The sequence below is a fragment of the Polypterus senegalus genome, chromosome 4 (assembly GCF_016835505.1).
Source record: "Polypterus senegalus isolate Bchr_013 chromosome 4, ASM1683550v1, whole genome shotgun sequence".
NCBI lineage: Eukaryota > Metazoa > Chordata > Cladistia > Polypteriformes > Polypteridae > Polypterus > Polypterus senegalus.
The window spans coordinates 13,226,675-13,245,975 of record NC_053157.1 but is presented as its reverse complement, the minus strand read 5'-3'; the positions used below and the strand labels follow the sequence as shown (position 1 = coordinate 13,245,975).

General features: G+C 43.6%; 1 protein-coding gene across 2 annotated transcripts in view; it reads left to right on the top strand.

Moving 5' to 3' along the window:
* Positions 1-18,355, top strand: part of tmem154 (transmembrane protein 154) — a 96,886-nt gene extending 78,531 nt beyond the window's left edge. For both annotated transcript variants that reach the window (XM_039750260.1, XM_039750259.1), the window contains one exon: positions 17,969-18,355. In XM_039750260.1, the coding sequence (XP_039606194.1) occupies positions 17,969-17,970 (2 nt within the window). In that variant the 3' untranslated portion in view covers positions 17,971-18,355. The remainder of the gene's footprint in view (positions 1-17,968) is intronic.
* The last annotated feature ends 946 nt before the right edge of the window (positions 18,356-19,301 follow it).

Here is a 19,301-nt window from a genome sequence, read left to right as displayed (position 1 = left end):
TATAGGAAAATCCGGCCCTGCCTAACATGCTTGCCTGTGACATTAGGATGCAGGAGGCAGCCATACCCGTTAGATTAAAAAGCCTCTGTTTGCATGCCGGTTCAGACGTTTTGTCGATGATTACATTGGTGGAGATGGTTAATTTACTGATGTCCTACCTCTGCTGAGCTTTTAGACACAACAACCTCGCAAGACGCTAATTTAGTTACTGGCACTCCATCCCCTACCATTGAGTGCCATTTCAGTTTAATTGCATTTAAAGCACTGGGTGACAGTCTTGTCACAGCAGACATGAAGTGACACGCATGGGCAGGATGTGTTGGCATTGTCACAGGAGCATGTAAAATAATAAAGATCTTGAGACGCTTAGAAGGAATTGTGCCAGCAATGCTGAATAAACCTCATTTATAAAAAGAAACGAGCTTGTTGGCCATTTGGGTGCTTTCAGGAAGAAAACGAGCAGGAATGAGAGGCTTTATTTTCTTTCTTATTTTTCCCTTTTTTTTTTTTTTTGCACTGCAGCCGGATTCTGTAATGACAGCTTTGAAAACAGCCAGGGCCCAACCGTGGTTGTCGTCTCCTTTAATTGTCCAGAGACAGCAATTCAAATAAAGGAGAACAAAAGAGACGCTTGTAAGCGCTTTGTCCTTTCAGAGGGGATGTCAGGCAAACGAACAAAGAGGTGTCGTTCCTAGCGGAGCTCCGTCAGGCGGGTGGCCAGAAAAGACACCTCCTTCTGGGACACCCGGGGTTCTACGGTGGCTGGACAGGAAGGGGCGGGGTTACGTGCCTTAATCAGGTGACTTCTGGGGAAAGAAGGAGATGTGACAGCGGTAGCGGTAGCAGTGGCGTCGCAAGGTCTGGTGGCACCCGGTGCGGAGTTTAAACTTTTCACCCCCATGTCCACCAAAATATAAAATGAAATTTATTGAGAAAGCAATTTTTTTATTCAATTGGTTAAGTAAAGCGGGCATAATGTTAATTATTTTGTAAACAATTTTTTATGAATAAAAAAAAGTAAAATGCCTTTTTATTAATAAGCTAGTTTAATGTACAATGTAAGAAATCATTTTTCATAGTGATAGTACCTAGTGCATAACTTTATTATTATTATTATACAATTAAATGAAAACTCAATTGTTTACAAGTTTCATTCTCTAGGCTCTAATCCAACAAACTGTACTTTAACTTGATACTTAGAATCTTTTTGTTCTGCAAATTTTGAAATTGCGTCATCAAAAATTAACAGCAAGAATCAGCTTCTCATTAAGAGACTGGTTGGAGTGAAATTGGTGGGAGTTTGAAGCCCCAGTTTAGGTGGCCATCTGTCGGCTCGTTTCACATCTCATTTCTGTAATGAAGAAAGGACTGAATCTTTAAAGACAGGGCTATGAAAATGAAGGGAAAAGGAGTTAATGAGCAGTGAAAACTGGTCACTGATTAGGAAAAGGGTGAGAATGAAAACCTGCAGCCACCCATGACCGGAGTTTGACACCCCTGCCCTAGTGGCACCCAAGAACCCCAACAAAAGTGCCCAGCAAAAGTACAACTGCCATGCAGGTATCAAAACCACAGGGCCACTGCCACCTGGCGTACCAGGGGAACACAGATCCTCTGTCCTTTCCTCATAATGGCCCTCCCGAAAAGTATCACTTGACTAACCAACCCATGTTGGGATGCCCGTCCATCCATGTCCTTTCTTTATCGTGGCTTCCTGGCTGGGTAAGGAACCAGCCACCCAGTCAGCTCATGCCTTCTATGATAACATACTTTTTCTTGCCAGTGTGCCATCATCCAGAGTCGTGAAACACGCCGTTTGTGAGCTGCATTGTCGTTCCCACTCGACCAAAGCGAACTCCTAATTTCACAAACCCTAACATCAGGGCCGGATTTAGATGAAAAGAGACCCTAGGCGGTTCCACTTATGAGGTCCTTTCACCTCCCATTTTTAAGTTTGTTCAAACTGCTAACAATCTGAATGTAGGCCCCTCTTGATCTTGAGGTCCTAGGCTGAAGCCTAGTTAGCCTATAGGAAAATCCGGCCCTGCCTAACATGCTTGCCTGTGACATTAGGATGCAGGAGGCAGCCATGCCCGTTAGGTATCAAAAGGTATCAAAATCGATACCTTCAGCTACACTCTTTTCAATTGACAAAATGGCTAAGCTAGAGAGTCGTGCTTGGTTCATAGTCGATCTGAGATAATTGTTAATTAGTTTGAGTTTCGAAAAACTCCTCTCACATGATGCAACAGAAACACAAAGTTACGAAAAATCTTAATGCTAAAGTGAGATTGGGAACAGAGTCTAAAAGTTCATATTCAATCACAAACTCTAAGACTCTTAAGGAAGTCCAACCAAGAGACTCTTCTTTTAGAACTTTGGCGAATTCATGGGCGTGGAATTTCTGTAAGGCAACCATCTGCAGAAAGCTCATTGTAATTTTCAACCAGACTTTGTACAAACTTGGGAAGTTCAGTTTCCGTGGTTTCGATCAGATTGCTGGGCTCTAAGACTGCAAACCGATCTGATATACATCCCATGCCTTCGCAACGTGTATGGTACACTCCCACGTGCCACACAATAATACTAAATCATTACAGCACCACATCGTTCACCCTAATTTGCTGCAATTAGAGATTATTAACGCCCATGTAAATTATTTGACCTGTTATTTTATGTAACAAAAAGGCGCATTAACACAAAACCGGCAATCTTTTGTCACCCCCTCAGAGCTGGCACCCAGTGCGGGCTGCACCCACTGCACCTGCCTTCCTACGCCACTGAGCGGTAGCTCCCCCACTCTCTTCTTGGTGGGTTATTATATACACTATATTGCCAAAAGTATTGAGACCCCCCCACCCTCCAGATTATTGAATTCAGGAGTTCCAATCACTTCCATGGCCACAGGTGTATAACATCGAGCACCCAGGCATGCCGACGGCTTCTACAAGCATCTGTGAAAGAATGGGTCGCTCTCAGGAGCTCAGAGAACTCAAGAGTGGCACCGTGATAGGATGCCACCTGTGCAATAAGTCCATTCGTGAAATTTCCTCGCTACTAAATATTCCACAGTCCACTGTCAGTGTTATTATAACAAAGTGGAAGCAACTGGGAACAACAGCAACTCAGCCATGAAGTGGTGGGCCACGTCAAGTCACAGAGCGGGTACAGCGCATGCTGAGGTGGGCAGAAGGTCGGCAGTTTTCTGCAGAATCAATAGCTAGAGACCTCCAAAAGCTGAAGAACAGTGCAGCATAGAAAGAGAGCTTCAAGGAGTGGGTCTCCATGGCCGAGCAGCTGCAGCCAAGCCTGACGTCACCAAGTGCAATGCAAAGCGTCAGATGCAGTGGTGTAACCCTAGAGCAGTGCAGACGTGTCCTCTGCAGTGACGAATCACGCAATCCAATGGACCAGTCTGGGTTTGGCAGTTGCCAGCAGAACGGGACTTGCCTGACAGCATTGCGCCAAGTGTAAAGTTTAATGGAGGGGGGATTCTGGTGTGGGGTTGTTTTTCTGGGGTTGGGCTTCCCCTCCTTAGTGCCAGTGAAAGGAACTCTTAATGCTTCAGCATATGAAGCCATTTTAGACAATTTCATGCTCCCAACATTGTGGGAAAAGTTTGGGGATGACAAAATGACTGGGCACACACCAGTGCACAAAACAAAGTCTATGAAGAAATGGAGGAGCAAGCTTGGTGTGCACAGAGTCCTGACCTCAACCTGATAGAACACCTTTGGGATGAATTAGAGACTGCGAGCGAGCCAGGCCTTCTCGTCCAACATCAGTGCCTGACCTCCTGGTCACAGATCTCCATGAACACACTCCTAAGTCCTTGTGGAAAGCCTTCCCAGAAGAGTTGAAGCTGTTATAGCGGCTAAAGGGTGAGCCAACTCCATATTAACTCTTTGAGGGCTCAATGCTTTCCCCATTGTCTTTTCACAGAAGGCTGAGCTTAAGGGCGATTTATATTGATTTGCATATTCAAAGAGGCGTAATTCTGGGAGGAGTTGGGGCGTTACATAAAGCGCGTGCACGAGCGTTAGTTTTCACGCTGATCGGGATTTATGTAGCGGAAGAACGTGGAAGTTGGAGTACGCACAGATTCCTGCATCTGATTTTTCTGTGCGTAAGCACATTTCGGCTTTTGTGCTTACGCCATGTTATAGTGCGAGTTCTACGCACGCCGTTATACATGAGGCCCCTGGAGTGTAGAAGGAGGAATGGAAAAAAAGGAATTAGGACACAGCGCCAACCCCTGGCGTGGGGGTAGAATTACAATCACCAGAGCCCTTCTGCTCGCGCGAGTGACAATCGGAAGTGGAAAAAAAATACAAAAAACAAAGTGTGAACCTTAAGGATGTCATGTGCATCCAGTACCTTATTTACATGCTATCTGTAAAAAACTGTATTTTCATTTTAAAAGCTTTAATTTCACATTATGAAAGCCCTGAAACACTGCGGGCATTCGAGAACCAAAATGGCAAATGCGCCTGCTGAAGCCACATGTCATCACGTGGTACTGGCGTTCATTTTCCTGATTTTTACATATAATAATTAATAATGGGCAGCACGGTGGCACAGTGGTAGTGCTGCTGCCTCGCAGTTAGGAGACCTGGGTTCACTTCCCGGGTCCTCCCTGCGTGGAGTTTGCATGTTCTCCCCGTGTCTGCGTGGGTTTCCTCCCACAGTCCAAAGGCATGCAGGTTAGGTGGATTGGCGATTCTAAATTGGCCCTAGTGTGTGCTTGGTGTTTGTGTGTGTCCTGTGGTGGGTTGGCACCCTGCCCAGGATTGGTTCCTGCCTTGTGCCCTGTGTTGGCTGGGATTGGCTCCAGCAGACCCCCGTGACCCTGTATTTGGATTCAGCGGGTTAGAAAATGGATGGATGGATAATTAATAATAACACCTTGCGGTGGGCTGGCGCCCTGCCCGGGGTTTGTTTCCTGCCTTGTGCCCTCTGTTGGCTGGAATTGGCTCCAGCAGACCCCTGCGACCCTGTAGTTGGATAATGGATGGATGGAATGAATAATAATAATTCTTTGCATTTATATAGTGCTTTTCTCACTACTCAAAGCGCTCAGCAATTGCAGGTTAAGGGGCAGAGTCCCTTTTGGCATTTACGAGATTTGAACCAGCAACCTTCCGATTGCCAGTGCAGATCCCTCTCCTCGGAGCCACGTATCACCGTATGTGGAGTCTAAGGTAGGGTTGCCACCCGTCCTTTAAAATACGGAATCGTCCCGTATTTGAGAATGAAATTGCGCCATGCCCCCAAGGGATGCGGCCCCCGCTGCAGTATGCGTCCCTTATTTTTTTGTATTAAAAAGTGGTAACCCTAGTCGAAGGGGACAAGACTGGAGCGATGCTTGAGGAAAATTCACGATGTTAAAAATGAGTTGAAAACCCGGCACCACCTGCATTGGACTTCAGGGCCTACTGATGTGTCATTTAGACTCCCGTTAATAGTATCTCGATGCCATGTGTTTGGCTCATGTGATTTGTGTTTTTATTTTTGACTGTTCAAATTAATTTCCAAAATTCATGAGACCCAGGCGACCTAATAAACAAACATGAATACCAGCTACACGCTGACGACAGTGCAGAAGCAGCCGCTTCCTCCTGGCTGGCATTGCCTGACGTCTGTGGATCGGTCAGCTCACCATGCCCGGTGCTCAGAGATAATCTGAGGGTTTGGGAGTTGGGGATGAAGTTTGGTTTTGTTAAGTTTCATTTGATTGTATGGATTGCTATTTGCTTTTATGTATCACTAGCTGTCCCCTGCGGCTCTGCCCGCATAGTAGTAAAACAGGAAAAACTTTAAGAATCAATTATTTTCTTTTTAATGTAATAATTTGTATTAAGCAGAATTTATATTGATAACTTTCATATCTGAGGGCCTCTTGATGTACAATATTTTTGTAGCTGTGATCTCTTTGTCAAAAGTCTCTGGCCGAGTGGAAGGTCGGTGCGCTTCAATGTCAAACGTCGGCACTGTGTCTGATCGTGTTCAGCTCTGACTGGAGAGCGTCCCCCGCGTGGGGAGAAGAGCACGTGGCCGTGATGTCTCTGCCAATGAGCAGCTACCCTCTAAAACACACGTAGCTGTGATCTCTCTCTCAAAAATGACAAACGTTACTCTTTAACAATCTCTAGATGATAATGTCTGCTGAACAAACAGGTATCACTTGCTAAGCGGAGGCGAGGTGCGCTCCAACACGTGGCGACAGGTAGAGTGACTTGAATGGAGGCTGGTGCGTGAGTGAGGAGGGCCCGGCCCGACCCGACCCGGCTCCCTACTCTTGAGGACCTGCCACCCCTTCCTCTTGGCCCGCAGCCTGTCTCTCGGATTTGCGCAAATAAATCGGTGCCACAAGCAAACTATGATACTTAACGTGATGAGAGAAGTCGCAAAATCAACTGGAATGTTCAAGCAAATTCTAGAGAAAAACCTGATCTAAATCCGTTAAGTAGTTCTCTCGTTTGCTAGCTAAGCGGATGTAAGGTAAGTGAGGAGGGCCCGCTGCGTCTCCCTCGCATTCGCTCAAATCAATCGTTATCGCAAGTGAACTATGATTCATACCACGATTAGAGAAGTTGCAAAATCAACCGGAATGTTCAAGCAAATTATAGAAAAAAAAAACGATCTAAATCCGTTAAGTAGTTCATGTGTGAAAAGCGGACAGACAGACGTTGGATTTTATATAGAGAGAGATTAATAAAGCAAAAGAAGGAGATAATCTGCGTGGAATCTTTCTACAGGACTCTCTCACAAACACACGAGTTTGAGGCATGAAGTTGCTGAGAAAATGTAGAAACTGAGCTGCATTGGTATTCTTGTGAGAAAAATCAAATCTATATTTTAGATTTGTGAAAATTGTTATTTTGGGTGGCAGCATCAACAAATACGAAGTAGGACAGCTCTCCGTTTAGCTCACCAGCCTGCCAAGTAGCGCACAGTGATAGTGACAGCACAATTATCATTTTACTCCACAGCCCCATAAATTGTAACAATGGAGATTATATAATCAAAAAATTGAATGAAACTGAAGTATAATGACTTCTTCTTCTTTCAGCTGCTCCCGTAAGGTGTCACCACAGTGGATCATCTTCTTCCATATCTTCCTGTTCTTGTCATCTTGCTCTGTCACCCCCATCACCTGCATGTCCTCTCTCACCACATCCATAAACCTTCTCTTAGGCCTTCCTCTTCTCCTCTTCCCTGGCAGCTCTATCCTTAACATCCTTCTCCCAATATACCCAGCATCTCTCATCTGCACATGACCAAACCAACACAATCTCTCCTCTCTGACTTTGTCTCCCAACTGTCCAACCTGAGCTGACCCTCTAATGTTCTCATTTCTAATCCTGTCCAATGCAAATCTTAGCATCTTTAACTCTGCCACCTCCAGCTCTGTCTCCTGTGCCACCGTCTCCAGCCCTTATAACATACAGTAGCTGGTCTCACTACCATCCTGTAGACCTTCCCTGTCACTCTTGCTGATACCCGTCTGTCACAAATCACTCCTGACACTCTTCTCCACCCACTCAACTCTGCCTGCACTCTTTTCTTCACCTCTCTTCCACACTCCCCATTACTCTGTACTGTGTATTTAAACTCATCCATCTTCACCCTGTAAACATTTACCCATGATTTCTGTTTATTGTATCTTTGCTAATTTATGCAAAATCTGCAGTATTTCCATCCAATCAGTGCACGTCATCAGTGGTTAGTGCAAGAGACCAACTATGGAGAACCTTTATAGCATGCAGGCAGTGAAGGCGAAGAGTGTAATTATCAAGTCGTTGATGGTGAAAAACAACTGAGGATGGGATTTGTGGAGTCAGAATGCGAGTTTCAATGTAAGCCCGTGTGAGGGACGCTGAACTGAATCGGTCTTTAGCAGCGCCTTCAAAGAATGCTGCAGTCATGTTGCCACATTCAGCATTTCATTTTACTTTGAAATATCTGTGTCTCCTGCGCTTTGCCAGTTAGAGGATTATTATAATAATAATAGTAATAACAATTAATAATAATAATATTTGAGGATTATTATAATACAATTAGTCATAATAATTAATAATAATGATAAAAATATTTGAGGATTATTATAATAGAATTTGTCATAATAATTAATAATAATAATAAAATATTTGAGGATTATTATAATAGTAATAATAATTAATAATAATAATATATGAGGATATTATAATAAAATTAGTCAATTAATAATAATGATAAAAATATTTGAGGATTATTATAATAATAGTAATAATAATAATTAATAATAATATATGAGGATTATTATAATAGAATTAGTCATAATAATTAAAAATAATAATAAAAATATTTGAGGATTATTATAATAATAGTAATAATAATTAATAATAAAAATATTGAGGATTAGTTTAATAATAATAGTAATAATAATTAATAATAAAAATAATAATATTTGAAGGGCAGCACGGTGGCGCAGTGGTAGTGCTGCCGCCTTGCAGTAAGGAGACCCGGATTCGCTTCCCGGGTTCTCCCTGTGTGGAGTTTGCATGTTCTCTCCGTGTCTGTGTGGGTCTCCTCTGGGTGGTCCGGTTTCCTCCCACAGTCCAAAGACATGCAGGTGAAGTGCATTGGCAATCCTAAATTGTCCCTAGTGTGTGCTTGGCATGTGGGTGTGTGTGTGTGCCCTGCGGTGGGCTGGCACCCTGCCCGGGATTTGTTCCTGCCTTGTGCCCTGTGCTGGCTGGGATTGGCTCCAGCAGACCCCCGTGTTAGTGTGTTAAGATATAGCGGGTTGGAAGATGACTGACTGACTGAATAATATTTGAGGATTGTTATAATAGTAATCATAATTAATAATAGTAATAACAATAAAATATATACACTTTTTTTAAATAAAACGATTTTATTTACTTCAGTTATAAATGCACTAAAACGCAATAAATACATTTTTCTTTAACCACTATTTTCGTGGTTATATGTGACTAAATAAAATCATGGAGCACACATAAATTAAAAGATTGAAATAATTTTTGAAACTTGTTTAGCATGGTGAGAATTACATTGTTGTTACTTTTTTAATATTTTATGAAGAAAGTAGCCATCTATTAATTGATTGACACAACACCAAGCAGTCTTTCTCGACTCTGGTCATTGAGTAATGGCGACTGGGCCCCTTTGTATAGGACGCCCGGAAGGACTCCAGGTGCCCACCGACCTTCTTCCAGCAGCATTTCCTGGTGTGGCGGAAGTGCTGCCAAGCAGGGCCCAGTAAACGTCCTGGCGCCCCCTGGTGATGGCCATGGGCTCCAACAGGGCTGAGATTCCAAGCTCCAAATGTAATGTCAGTGTGATCTGATCTCTGATAGGCATTTGAAAGGAGAGTCAGTCTATCGATCAATCAATCAGTTAATCAATCAAAGAAACAATCAGTCAATCACTCAATCAATCAATTAATCACTCAGTTACAATGTCAGTTAATCCATCAATTGGCCATTCAATTAATCAATCAATCACTCAGTCTGTGTATTTGCCAAATAATCAATTGATCAGTTAGTCAGTCTTCCAGTCAATCAATTGATCAATCAGTCAGTCACCTAGCCAGCCAATTGAATAATCATTATATAGCGCCATTCACTGTGCTTGCCATCACAAAGCCAAGATAAAGGACAAAACGGCAGTAACATAGCATAACACACACCAACCTGTTTAATCCAGTTCAAGGTCACTCTGGGGGCAGGAGCCTAGAATGGCCTTGTAGAGGGTGCCAATCCATCACTGGGCACGTACCCACCCTCACTCACTCAGTCAGTCAGCCTCACTCCATCAGACCGCAGCGAACCGAGAAACAGCAGCGCTCTGGGAGTGTAATGGCAGCCCCAACCCTGGCAACGGCCTGTCGAAAGAAATCAGCAGATTGTACGGAGACCCTGCTGGGCACAATCTGTGGGTAAATGTGCTTGTCGAGGCTCTGTGTGTGTCGCGCATTGTCATGCTCACTAAACAGCTGCCTCTTCAGATCCTGGGGGATCCCAGCATCCATGTAGGGGGGCACTGCAGGAGTTTGTGGTTGTGTGAAAATCCCTGGATTGAAGTGACAGCATTTGTCTGATATTTCATAGTCTGGTGCCATTTTACCTGTGTGCCAAAGGGATGCCATATGCGAGAACCCTGTCACCTGTAGTTGTTAAAGGCACACAGGCAGATGGTGAGCGCAAATACTACAACTTTTATTATAAGGGCCTGCGTTGTCCCTCATGCCAGCAGCTGCCACATGGTGTGTCTCTGCCTACTCTTATTATGCCACGTTCACTTATGGGGATTGTCACATACTGTATGCGATCACATAGGCCATCCTTACTCAGTCGAGGTATGTAATAACCCACCAGGATAAGAGGGGGTGCTATTGCTCGCAGTACTGAGAAGCCACCAAGTAAGGGCCACTGACCCTAACCCTTTCTGGTTCAGCCACCATAAAAGCCCAGACTTCCTGGAAGGAGACTTCATTACTGGCTTGAGCAACCCGCCGGATGGAGCTCCGCTGGCACTCTGACTTTGGCTAACCAGCCCAACAACTCCTTTGTGTTTATACTTTGAATATCCCGCATAACGGGAAGCATGCCCAAGAGCACTTCATTCTGTTTTGATCTGTGCTGTCTGTGGACAATAAATGTGATGACCCAGTTGGCACCTTAAATTTTCTTATGTAGTGGAGATGCCACAGGATCCATCACTGGCACCCAGTTCCAGACTCCTGCCCAGACCCAAAACTTGCTTATCTCTTAAATCTGCTGTCCTCTCCTGCCTCCTTGGGCATTGTCCAAAGAAAGGGCATCAGTTAGCTTTAAATGGCTCTGTGTCTCCATTACCCGCCGCTGAGGTCACATAACTACACCCTGGCAACTATCCATCCCTCCATCTAGCAATTTTCTGAACCTCATTTTTTCACCTTCCAGATATGTGGTGGCGCCAGTCTATCACAAGGCACACTCGTACGTGTGTGCGCTCTCTCACTCCTAATGGGCCAGTTTACATCATTTAACCTAGCATTCTTAAACCCGCTTCATCAAAATTCAGGGTGGCGCAAGGGCCTTATTATGGCAGCACTGGGCGCTACGTGGGAAAAAGGCCTGCCTGGGATGCCAATCCACACAGCTAGTTTACAGTTGACAATTCGCCTAAAGCTGGCATCACATTGCATTCATGCTGTCATTTTCTGTCCTGGTTACCATGTCGGCAGGACTGCACAGCGTGTGACGTCACCAGAGTGACTTTATAAAAACCGTGTTGGTGTGCCATTCTGTTTATAGCTAGAAGACATCCTGGTATTTAAACTTGCTTTGTTTGATTTTGGTTTTGATTTGATAAACTTTGTTAATCCCAGAGGGGAAATGATCTTTTCACATGACTTTTGGGGGTCACACTAGAGGATCAACCATTGCACAGCACCCCATTTCTTTTAATTCCTGATAATTGGTTGGTTGGCATTCTTTGGTAATAATTTCCCATCTCCTGGTCCCTCACTGGCATGGGGCCGAGTCAGTAAATTGTTAATTTCCTTAGCTAGCAGGATGCCAGTCCATTGCAGGGCCCTCTGTCCTCCGCACAGCCAGGTAATTTCCTTAGCGAGCTTTCGGTGATGAGGGATTAAGAGTTAAAAGGGGGCTGAAGGAACTACAAGTGTTACATTGTGTGAATGTTCTCCATTTAGCATTTATGGAGCTGAGATTAACAGCTACAACAAATGTGGAAAGAATTTGTAGTGTCACTTCCTCCTAATTTACTCAATTAACATTCAATAAGCAAGAGATTAGGTGCTAAAAAAAGATGTCTGAAGGCACTGAAAATGCTACCTGATTATAATTTACATGATTAACATTCAAGGGGGAGGGATTAAGTGAAAAACAGGGTGTGGAAGGATCTTGGGGTGTTGCATTATGCTAATTTACATGATTAGCATTAAAGGGAGGGATTAAGAGATAAAAAGGGTGTGGAATGAACTTTAAGTGTTGCATTATGCTAATTTACATGATTAGCATTAAAGGGGTGGGATTAAGAGATAAACAGGGTGTGGAAGGATTTTGGGATGTTGCATTATGCTGATTTACATGATTAGCATTAAAGGGGGAGGGATTAACAGATAAACAGGGTGTGCAAGGATCGTAGGCTTTTGCATTATGCTAATTTACATGATTAACATTAAAGGGAGGGATTAAGAGATAAAAAGGGTGTGGAATGAACTTTAAGTGTTGCATTATGCTAATTTACATGATTAGCATTAAAGGGGTGGGATTAAGAGATAAACAGGGTGTGGAAGGATCGTAGGCTTTTGCATTATGCTAATTTACATGATTAGCATTAAAGGGGGTGGGATTAAGAGATAAACAGGGTGTGGAAGGATTTTGGGATGTTGCATTAAACAACAACAACAACAACATTTATTTCTATAGCACATTTTCATACAAAAAGTAGCTCAAAGTGCTTTACATAATGAAGAATAGAAAAATAAAAGACACCGTAAGAAAATAAAATAAGTCAACATTAATTAACATAGAATAAGAGTAAGGTCCAATGGCCAGGGTGGACAGAAAAAACAAAAAAAAAACTCCAGACGGCTGGAGAAAAAAATAAAATCTGCAGGGGGTCCAGACAATGAGACCGCCCAGTCCCCTCTATTGCTAATATGCTAATTTGCATGATTAGCATTAAAGGGGGAGGAATTAAGAGATAAACAGGGTGTGCAAGGATCTTGGGGTGTTGCATTATGCTAATTTACATGAGTAGCATTAAAGGGGGAGGGATTAAGTGATGAAAAGAGTATTTAAATATCTTGGGCAATTACCTTACACTAATTTACTTAGTTATTCACTTTAATGAAATGACAAGTGTCTATGTGTCTGTCTGGTTGCTATGTCTCTGTCATTCCAAAAGGTGGCACATCATAAACAGTTGTAGTAATAAAATGCATTACATTTGTCATTCTAACAGATGGTTAACCACAAACATAATTAGTAATAGTAAAAATTTATAGAATTTTATTTTCTGGTCGTACCCTGTGCCCCATGGCTTCCAGTATAAAACACCAGGACAGACTATATATTATTTTAATGTATAGAAAACAGTTAACTTTAGCAGAAATAATTTCAACTAAAAAAATATAAAATTTATCCTTTGATCCTTCCATTAATGGCGATCTGTGCTACCCATTTAAGATGGTTAGAAATCTAAGTGATCAACGCAGATGTCAGTGTTAAGGTTTGCAATGCGTGTGTTTCTGTTATACGCCATTTGGTATGAGATTCCCAAAAGCAGTGTTAATGTTTGTGATGAGCCATCTGTTAGAATGACAAATGCAATGCATTTTACTACTACTGATGACAGAGACATAACAAGTGGATGAAAGAGGATGGATTGCTCTGGAAGAGGTGTTGTCCTTTCATTAAAGTGGATTAGCATTAAACCAGAAGGATTTCATTGATAACAACGGGTGTGGAAATATCTTGCAGAGTTACATTTTGATTAGCCTGTCATGGTATTTAAAGATCTTGGGGTGTTGCATTATACTGATTTACTTCATTTTTATTTGTAGAGGGATTAAGTGCTAAATTGGAAAAATATTGGAGTTTGAGGGGAAGGGATTAGGTGATTTAAAGGGATAGGGAAATAATTTGGGATGTTACTTTATGCTAATTTTCTTAATTAGCATTCAAGAGGGAGAGATTAAGTATTAAAAGAAATGGTGAAGAAACAGGAGGTGTTATGCTACTCTGATGTACGTCATTGTAATTAAAGTGGGAGGGATTAAGTGCTAAAAAGGGCCTGGAAAGATCTTAGGGTGCTACATTATGCTAATTTACCATTCTGCTGCAAAGAGCATTTAAAGATCCTAGGAGTGTCGCATTGTGCTCATTTACTTGTCATTCAGGGAGGGATTAAGTGATAAAACAGATCTGGAGGAAACTTGGGGCATTACGTCAGTTTGATTTACATGATCAGCGTTAACGAGTAGGGATTAAGAGATGAAAGGGGTGTACAAAGAATTTGGGGTCTTACATTATGATAATTTGCCATTCAAGGGGATTAAGTGTTAATTGGATGAACAGGGGTGGAGGGCCGCAGTGGCTGCAGGTTTTCATTCTAACCCGTTTCCTAATCGGTGACCAGTTTTCACTGCTAATTAACTTCTTTCCCCTTCATTTTCATAGCCCTGTTTTTAAAGATTCAGTCCTCTGACTTGATTTGTTTCCTTATTAAATGGCAGCCAAACAGAAATGAGATGTGAGACGAGTCGACAGATGAGCAGCTAAATTGGGGCCTCAAACTCCAAACAAGTTTCACTCAAACCAGATGCTTAATGAGAAGCCGTTAACTAAACCCGTTCTTTAATTCCATGGCTTGTTGCTGCTCTCATTGTGCAGCAGCAGACATTTCTGAAATTTTTGATTTTTACTTTTTGCTGTTGAAATGTTTTGTGGACCTGAGCAGATCAACACATTCCTAAGGCCCCCATCTTTCTTTATTTTCAGATATTAAATGGCGGTCACAGTTTGCTGGTCCTGTTTCGGCTCATTTTCTATCTCATTATTGTTTGACTGCTAATTAAGGAAAAAGAAACAATTGAGGGGGCCGAGTCTTCAAGAACAAGTCAATTAAAATGAATTCAAAAAGAAGTTAATTAGCAGCAAAAACAGGACACTAATTAAGAGAAGGGTTAGAATGAAAACCTGCAGCCACTGCGGCCCTCCAGGACCGGAGTTTGAGACCCCTGTCCTTATAGAATATGCCAGGGGTGGCCAACTCTGATCCTCTGATAATGTGTGATGGGCACAGGTGAGATGGTCGTGTGGCGTTTTGTTTTGTGTCTCATTATTGTTTGGCTGCTAATTAAGGAAAAAGAGACAACTAAGGGGTCTGAGTCAAGTGAATTAAAACTAAAGAAAAAGAAATTAATTAGCAGCAAAAACTGGTCACTAATGAAAACCTGCAGCCACTGCGGCCCACCAGCACTAGAGTTGGGGACCCCTGATCTAGGAAAAGCTTGGGTTGCTGCTGGAAGAGGTGTTGGTGAGGCCAGCAGGGGGCGCTTACTCTGTGGTCTGAATGTGAATATCGACACCCCGGTGCAGTGACGGTGACACCGTGCCCAAAAAATGGTGCCATCCTTTATTTGAGACGCAAAACTACGGTCCAGACTCTGTGCAGTCATGAAAGATCCCTGGGTGTCCTTCGTAAAGAGCAGGTTGTATCCTGATGTCCTGGCTAAACTGACCACGTCTTCCTAGTCATTGTGGCCCCCTGATCATCCCCTGTCACTAATTGGCACTCTCTCTCTCACCACTTCACCAGCTATAGTTGTGGCCCAAAGTCTTGAGAATGACCCAAGTGTTGGTCTTCACGGAGTCTGCTGCTTCAGTGTTTTTAGATCTTTGTGTCAGATGTTCCTGTGGTGTACTGAAGTAGAATTACAAGCATTTCAGAAGTTTCAAAGGCTTTTATTGACAATAACATGAAGTCCATATTTGCAGTGATGGCCCTTCTTTCTTTTTCAAGACCTCTGCAATGCGCCCTGGCAGGCTGGCCATCAACTTCTGGGCCCAATCCTGACTGATGGCAGCCCATTCTTGCAGAATCAATGCTAGGAGTTTGTCAGAATTGAGGGGGTTTTATTTGTCCACCCGCCTCTTGATGATTGACCACAAGTTCTCAATGGGGGGTTTCCAGGCCATGGACCCCAAATTCCCATGTTTTGTTCTCTGATCCATTCATTTCTCACTTTTCCCTTATGGCCTGGTGCTCCATCATGCTGGATTGTTCATTGTTGGTCACCAAACTGTTCTTGGGTGGTTGGGAGAAGTTGCTTTTGGATGATGTTTTGGTCCCATTCTTTATTCATGGCTGTGGTCTTAGTTGCCACCAGTGCAGAGCTTGCTCAGGAATAGCAGGCAGGTGGGATTGAGGCGAAGACTTTTGGAGGATGGCCTGGTGGGTGTCAAGAAGGGCAGCAAAGAAGCCAAGAAGAACATCAGGGACAGACTGAGAGACAGGGATTGGACTGCTGAGGACTGCTGGGGTCAAGTCATTTTCTCAGATGAATCCCCTTTATGAATGTTTTGGGGCATCCGGGACAAAGAAAAGGTGAGCGGCGCTACCATCAGTCCTGTGTCAGGCCAACAGTAAAGCATCATGTCAGCCAAGGCAGTGTAGGGCTCACTCACACAGCCATGAATAAAGAATGGGACCAAAACATCCTCTGAGGGCAACTTCTCCCAACCATCCCAGAACAGTTTGGTGATCAGCAATTCATGATGGAGCACCGGGCCATAAGACAAAAGTGACAACTAAGCGGCTCAGAGAACAAAACATCACAATTTGGGGTTCATGGCCAGGACATTCCCCATTGAGAACTTGTGGTCAATCATCAAGAGGCAGGAGGACAAACAAAAACTCACCAATTCTGACAAACTCCAAGCATTGATTCTCCAAGAATGGGCTGCCATCAGTCAGGATTGGGCCCAGAAGTTGATGGCCAGCCTGCCAGGGTGCATTGCAGAGGTCTTGAAAAAGAAAGAAGGGCCGACACTGCAAATCTTGACATAAACGCCATGTCATTGTCAATAAAAGCCTTTGAATCTTCTGAAATACTTGTAATTTAACTTCAGTAGACCACGGAAACATCTGACAAAAAGAACTTAAAACACTGAAGCAGCAGACTCTGTGAAGACCAACGCTTGGCTCATTCTCAAGACTTGACGACGACTGTAATGGCTCCTGTGTGGCGCGCGTATTGGCACAAAAATGTCAGTGCTGCCCACTAGTGGTGGTTTTCGTGGCTGCCCACTGATTATGTAAAGCACTTTGAGTAGTGAGAAAAAGCGCTATGTAAACGTAAAGAGTTATTACTATTGATAAATGGGATGTTGAAGGAACCAGAAGTGTTACATTATTCTCATTTACTTGATTGACATTAAAGAGGGAGGGATTAAGTGATAAAAGGGGCGTGGAAAGAACGTGGGGTTTTACATTCTGATCATTTCCTTAATTATTCAGAGGCGAGATTAAGTGCGGGCGGCACGGTGGCGCAGTGGGTAGCACTGCTGCCTCGCAGTTAGGAAACCTGGGGTTCACTTCCCGGGTCCTGTCTGCATGGAGTTTGCATGTTCTCCCCGTGTCTGAGTGGGTTTCCTCGAACAGTCCAAAGACATGCAGGTTAGGTGCGTTGGCGATCCTAAATCGTACCTAGTGTGTGTGTGTGTGTGTGTGTGTGCCCTGTGGTGGGCTGGCACCCTGCCTGGGGTTTGTTTCCTGCCTTGCGCCCTGTGCTGGCTGAGATTGGCTCCAGCAGGCCCCTGTGACCCTGTAGTTAGGATATAGCAGGTTGGATAATGGATGGATGGATGGGATTAAGTGCAATAAGGGTGTTTAAAAAGTTGCAGGGGTCATATTATGGTCATTTTCTTGCTGCTCGGGACATAAAAAGATGGCTGAACACAAGAAAAGTGGCAACTCAAAGACCATAGGCCTGCTGTGGCGGTGGCCGTGGATTTTATGAATCTGTTCTGCATCGGGGTCTGAACTGAGCTGCGACTTGCCTCTAAGTTGTGCCCCCCTGCCCATCAGTGGTCTGCAGGTTATTCTTTAATGAGTGTCTCATGCCCAGTAAGTAATTATGGAGCTGCTGCTGCCTCCTCACACCACCACTGAGATCTCAGCAGCGTTCAGGGTCATAGTGAAGGGTTGAGAACATCAGCTTTTGTGCTCCTCTTTGTTTCATTTCTGTTGCCCTCTCTTCTTGTAAGGTGGGCTCTTTTTCTCAGAACTAGGATGAGAGTGCATTACGGAGGGCTTTCTCGCTGGAAAGTGGGTAAGAGTTGAACAAGCGGCTGCATTCAGGGCCCAGTGCGTCGCTTATGAAAACGAAGACGGATGCTTGACGGCTCTAATGTCTCTTTTTGATTTGTTTGTGTTTCTTTTGCAGAGCGGCGGAATCCTGAAGTGCCAGAGCGCATTAGCTTTTTCTTCTGGAGAGCTGGCAGTGGTCCCCTTGCAGGACATATGGCTGCCTTTTCTTCCAGCTGCTGCCATTGCAAGCCATCTGAGTAACACGCAGGGCATGAGGAGGTCACCGTGTCTTCAGTACGCCGACCAGCGAGAGCACAAGCCGCCTTTACTGTCTGCCAGTGACTCTTACAGCATTTTCAGAATGAAACGTTTGTGTTGCTTTTCCTTATGTGCCAAAAAGCATGGTGGTCCGGCCAGTCGATGTTCATTTTATATAGTGCCTTTGCCAGTATGGGCCATCATAATTTACATTACAAAGCAAACTGTAATGCAATATAAAGCCTTCCTGCAGTATCATTTTAAACTTTTTTTTTTTTTTTAATATAGTGCCTTTTTATGGGGGGCACCTTCCAAGTATATCCACCCCTATTTAGGAATTGCCTGGAGAAGCTGAAGATGTTCCCACTGGAGGTGACCAAGTGTGCGGCAGCCAAAAATGTAGTATTATGCTCCCGAGTGAAACATTCTGGCACTTTCTGGGCCCACTGATCTAGGAGTGGGGAGCTGCAGCCAATCCCACCATCACTGGACAGCATGTAGGAACATCAACTGGACGGGATGCCAATTTTATGATTACTTACATTTTTCTATAGAGGGACCACCAGCAGGTGACCCTGTGCCTTTCAGGGTGGATGTCAGTATTATTGAGTGTGCATATAATGGTCTTTCAAATTTCTGTAATGTGCATGTGAGCAGATTAAATGACAAACTCCGGGTTTTGTAGTGAAACATTTTGACGAGAACAGGCCACTCCGCCCAGCAAGCTTCTCAATCCTTATTCACCGAGAATGTCCAAAATAAAATCAAGTCGAGGTCTAAAACTTCCCCCTCACTACTTGGTCTTTTGTTCCTCGTGTCTGTGGTTCTTTGCCTGAAGAGGAACTTTCTAATATTTGTGCAAAATCTGTCCTTGACGACGTCCTCCCCTGTTATTTTAAAATAATGTTTTGTCATGTTAGGGTCCTATGGTGACCAGAGGTGGGTAGTAACGAGTTACATTTACTCCGTTACATTGACTTGAGGAACTTTGTAAAACAATTGTACTTCTAGAGTAGTTTTACTGCACCATACTTTTTACTTTTACTTGAGTACATTTTTGAAGAAGAAACGCTACTCGTACTCCGCTACATTGGGCAACACTCGACTCGTTACTTTTTTCCATTTATACATTAAACTATATTGTTGCAAGAGAGGAGTTGCCAGTGGATCTACTGCATGACTGTTTCACCAATCGGACGTAGCCATGCAGT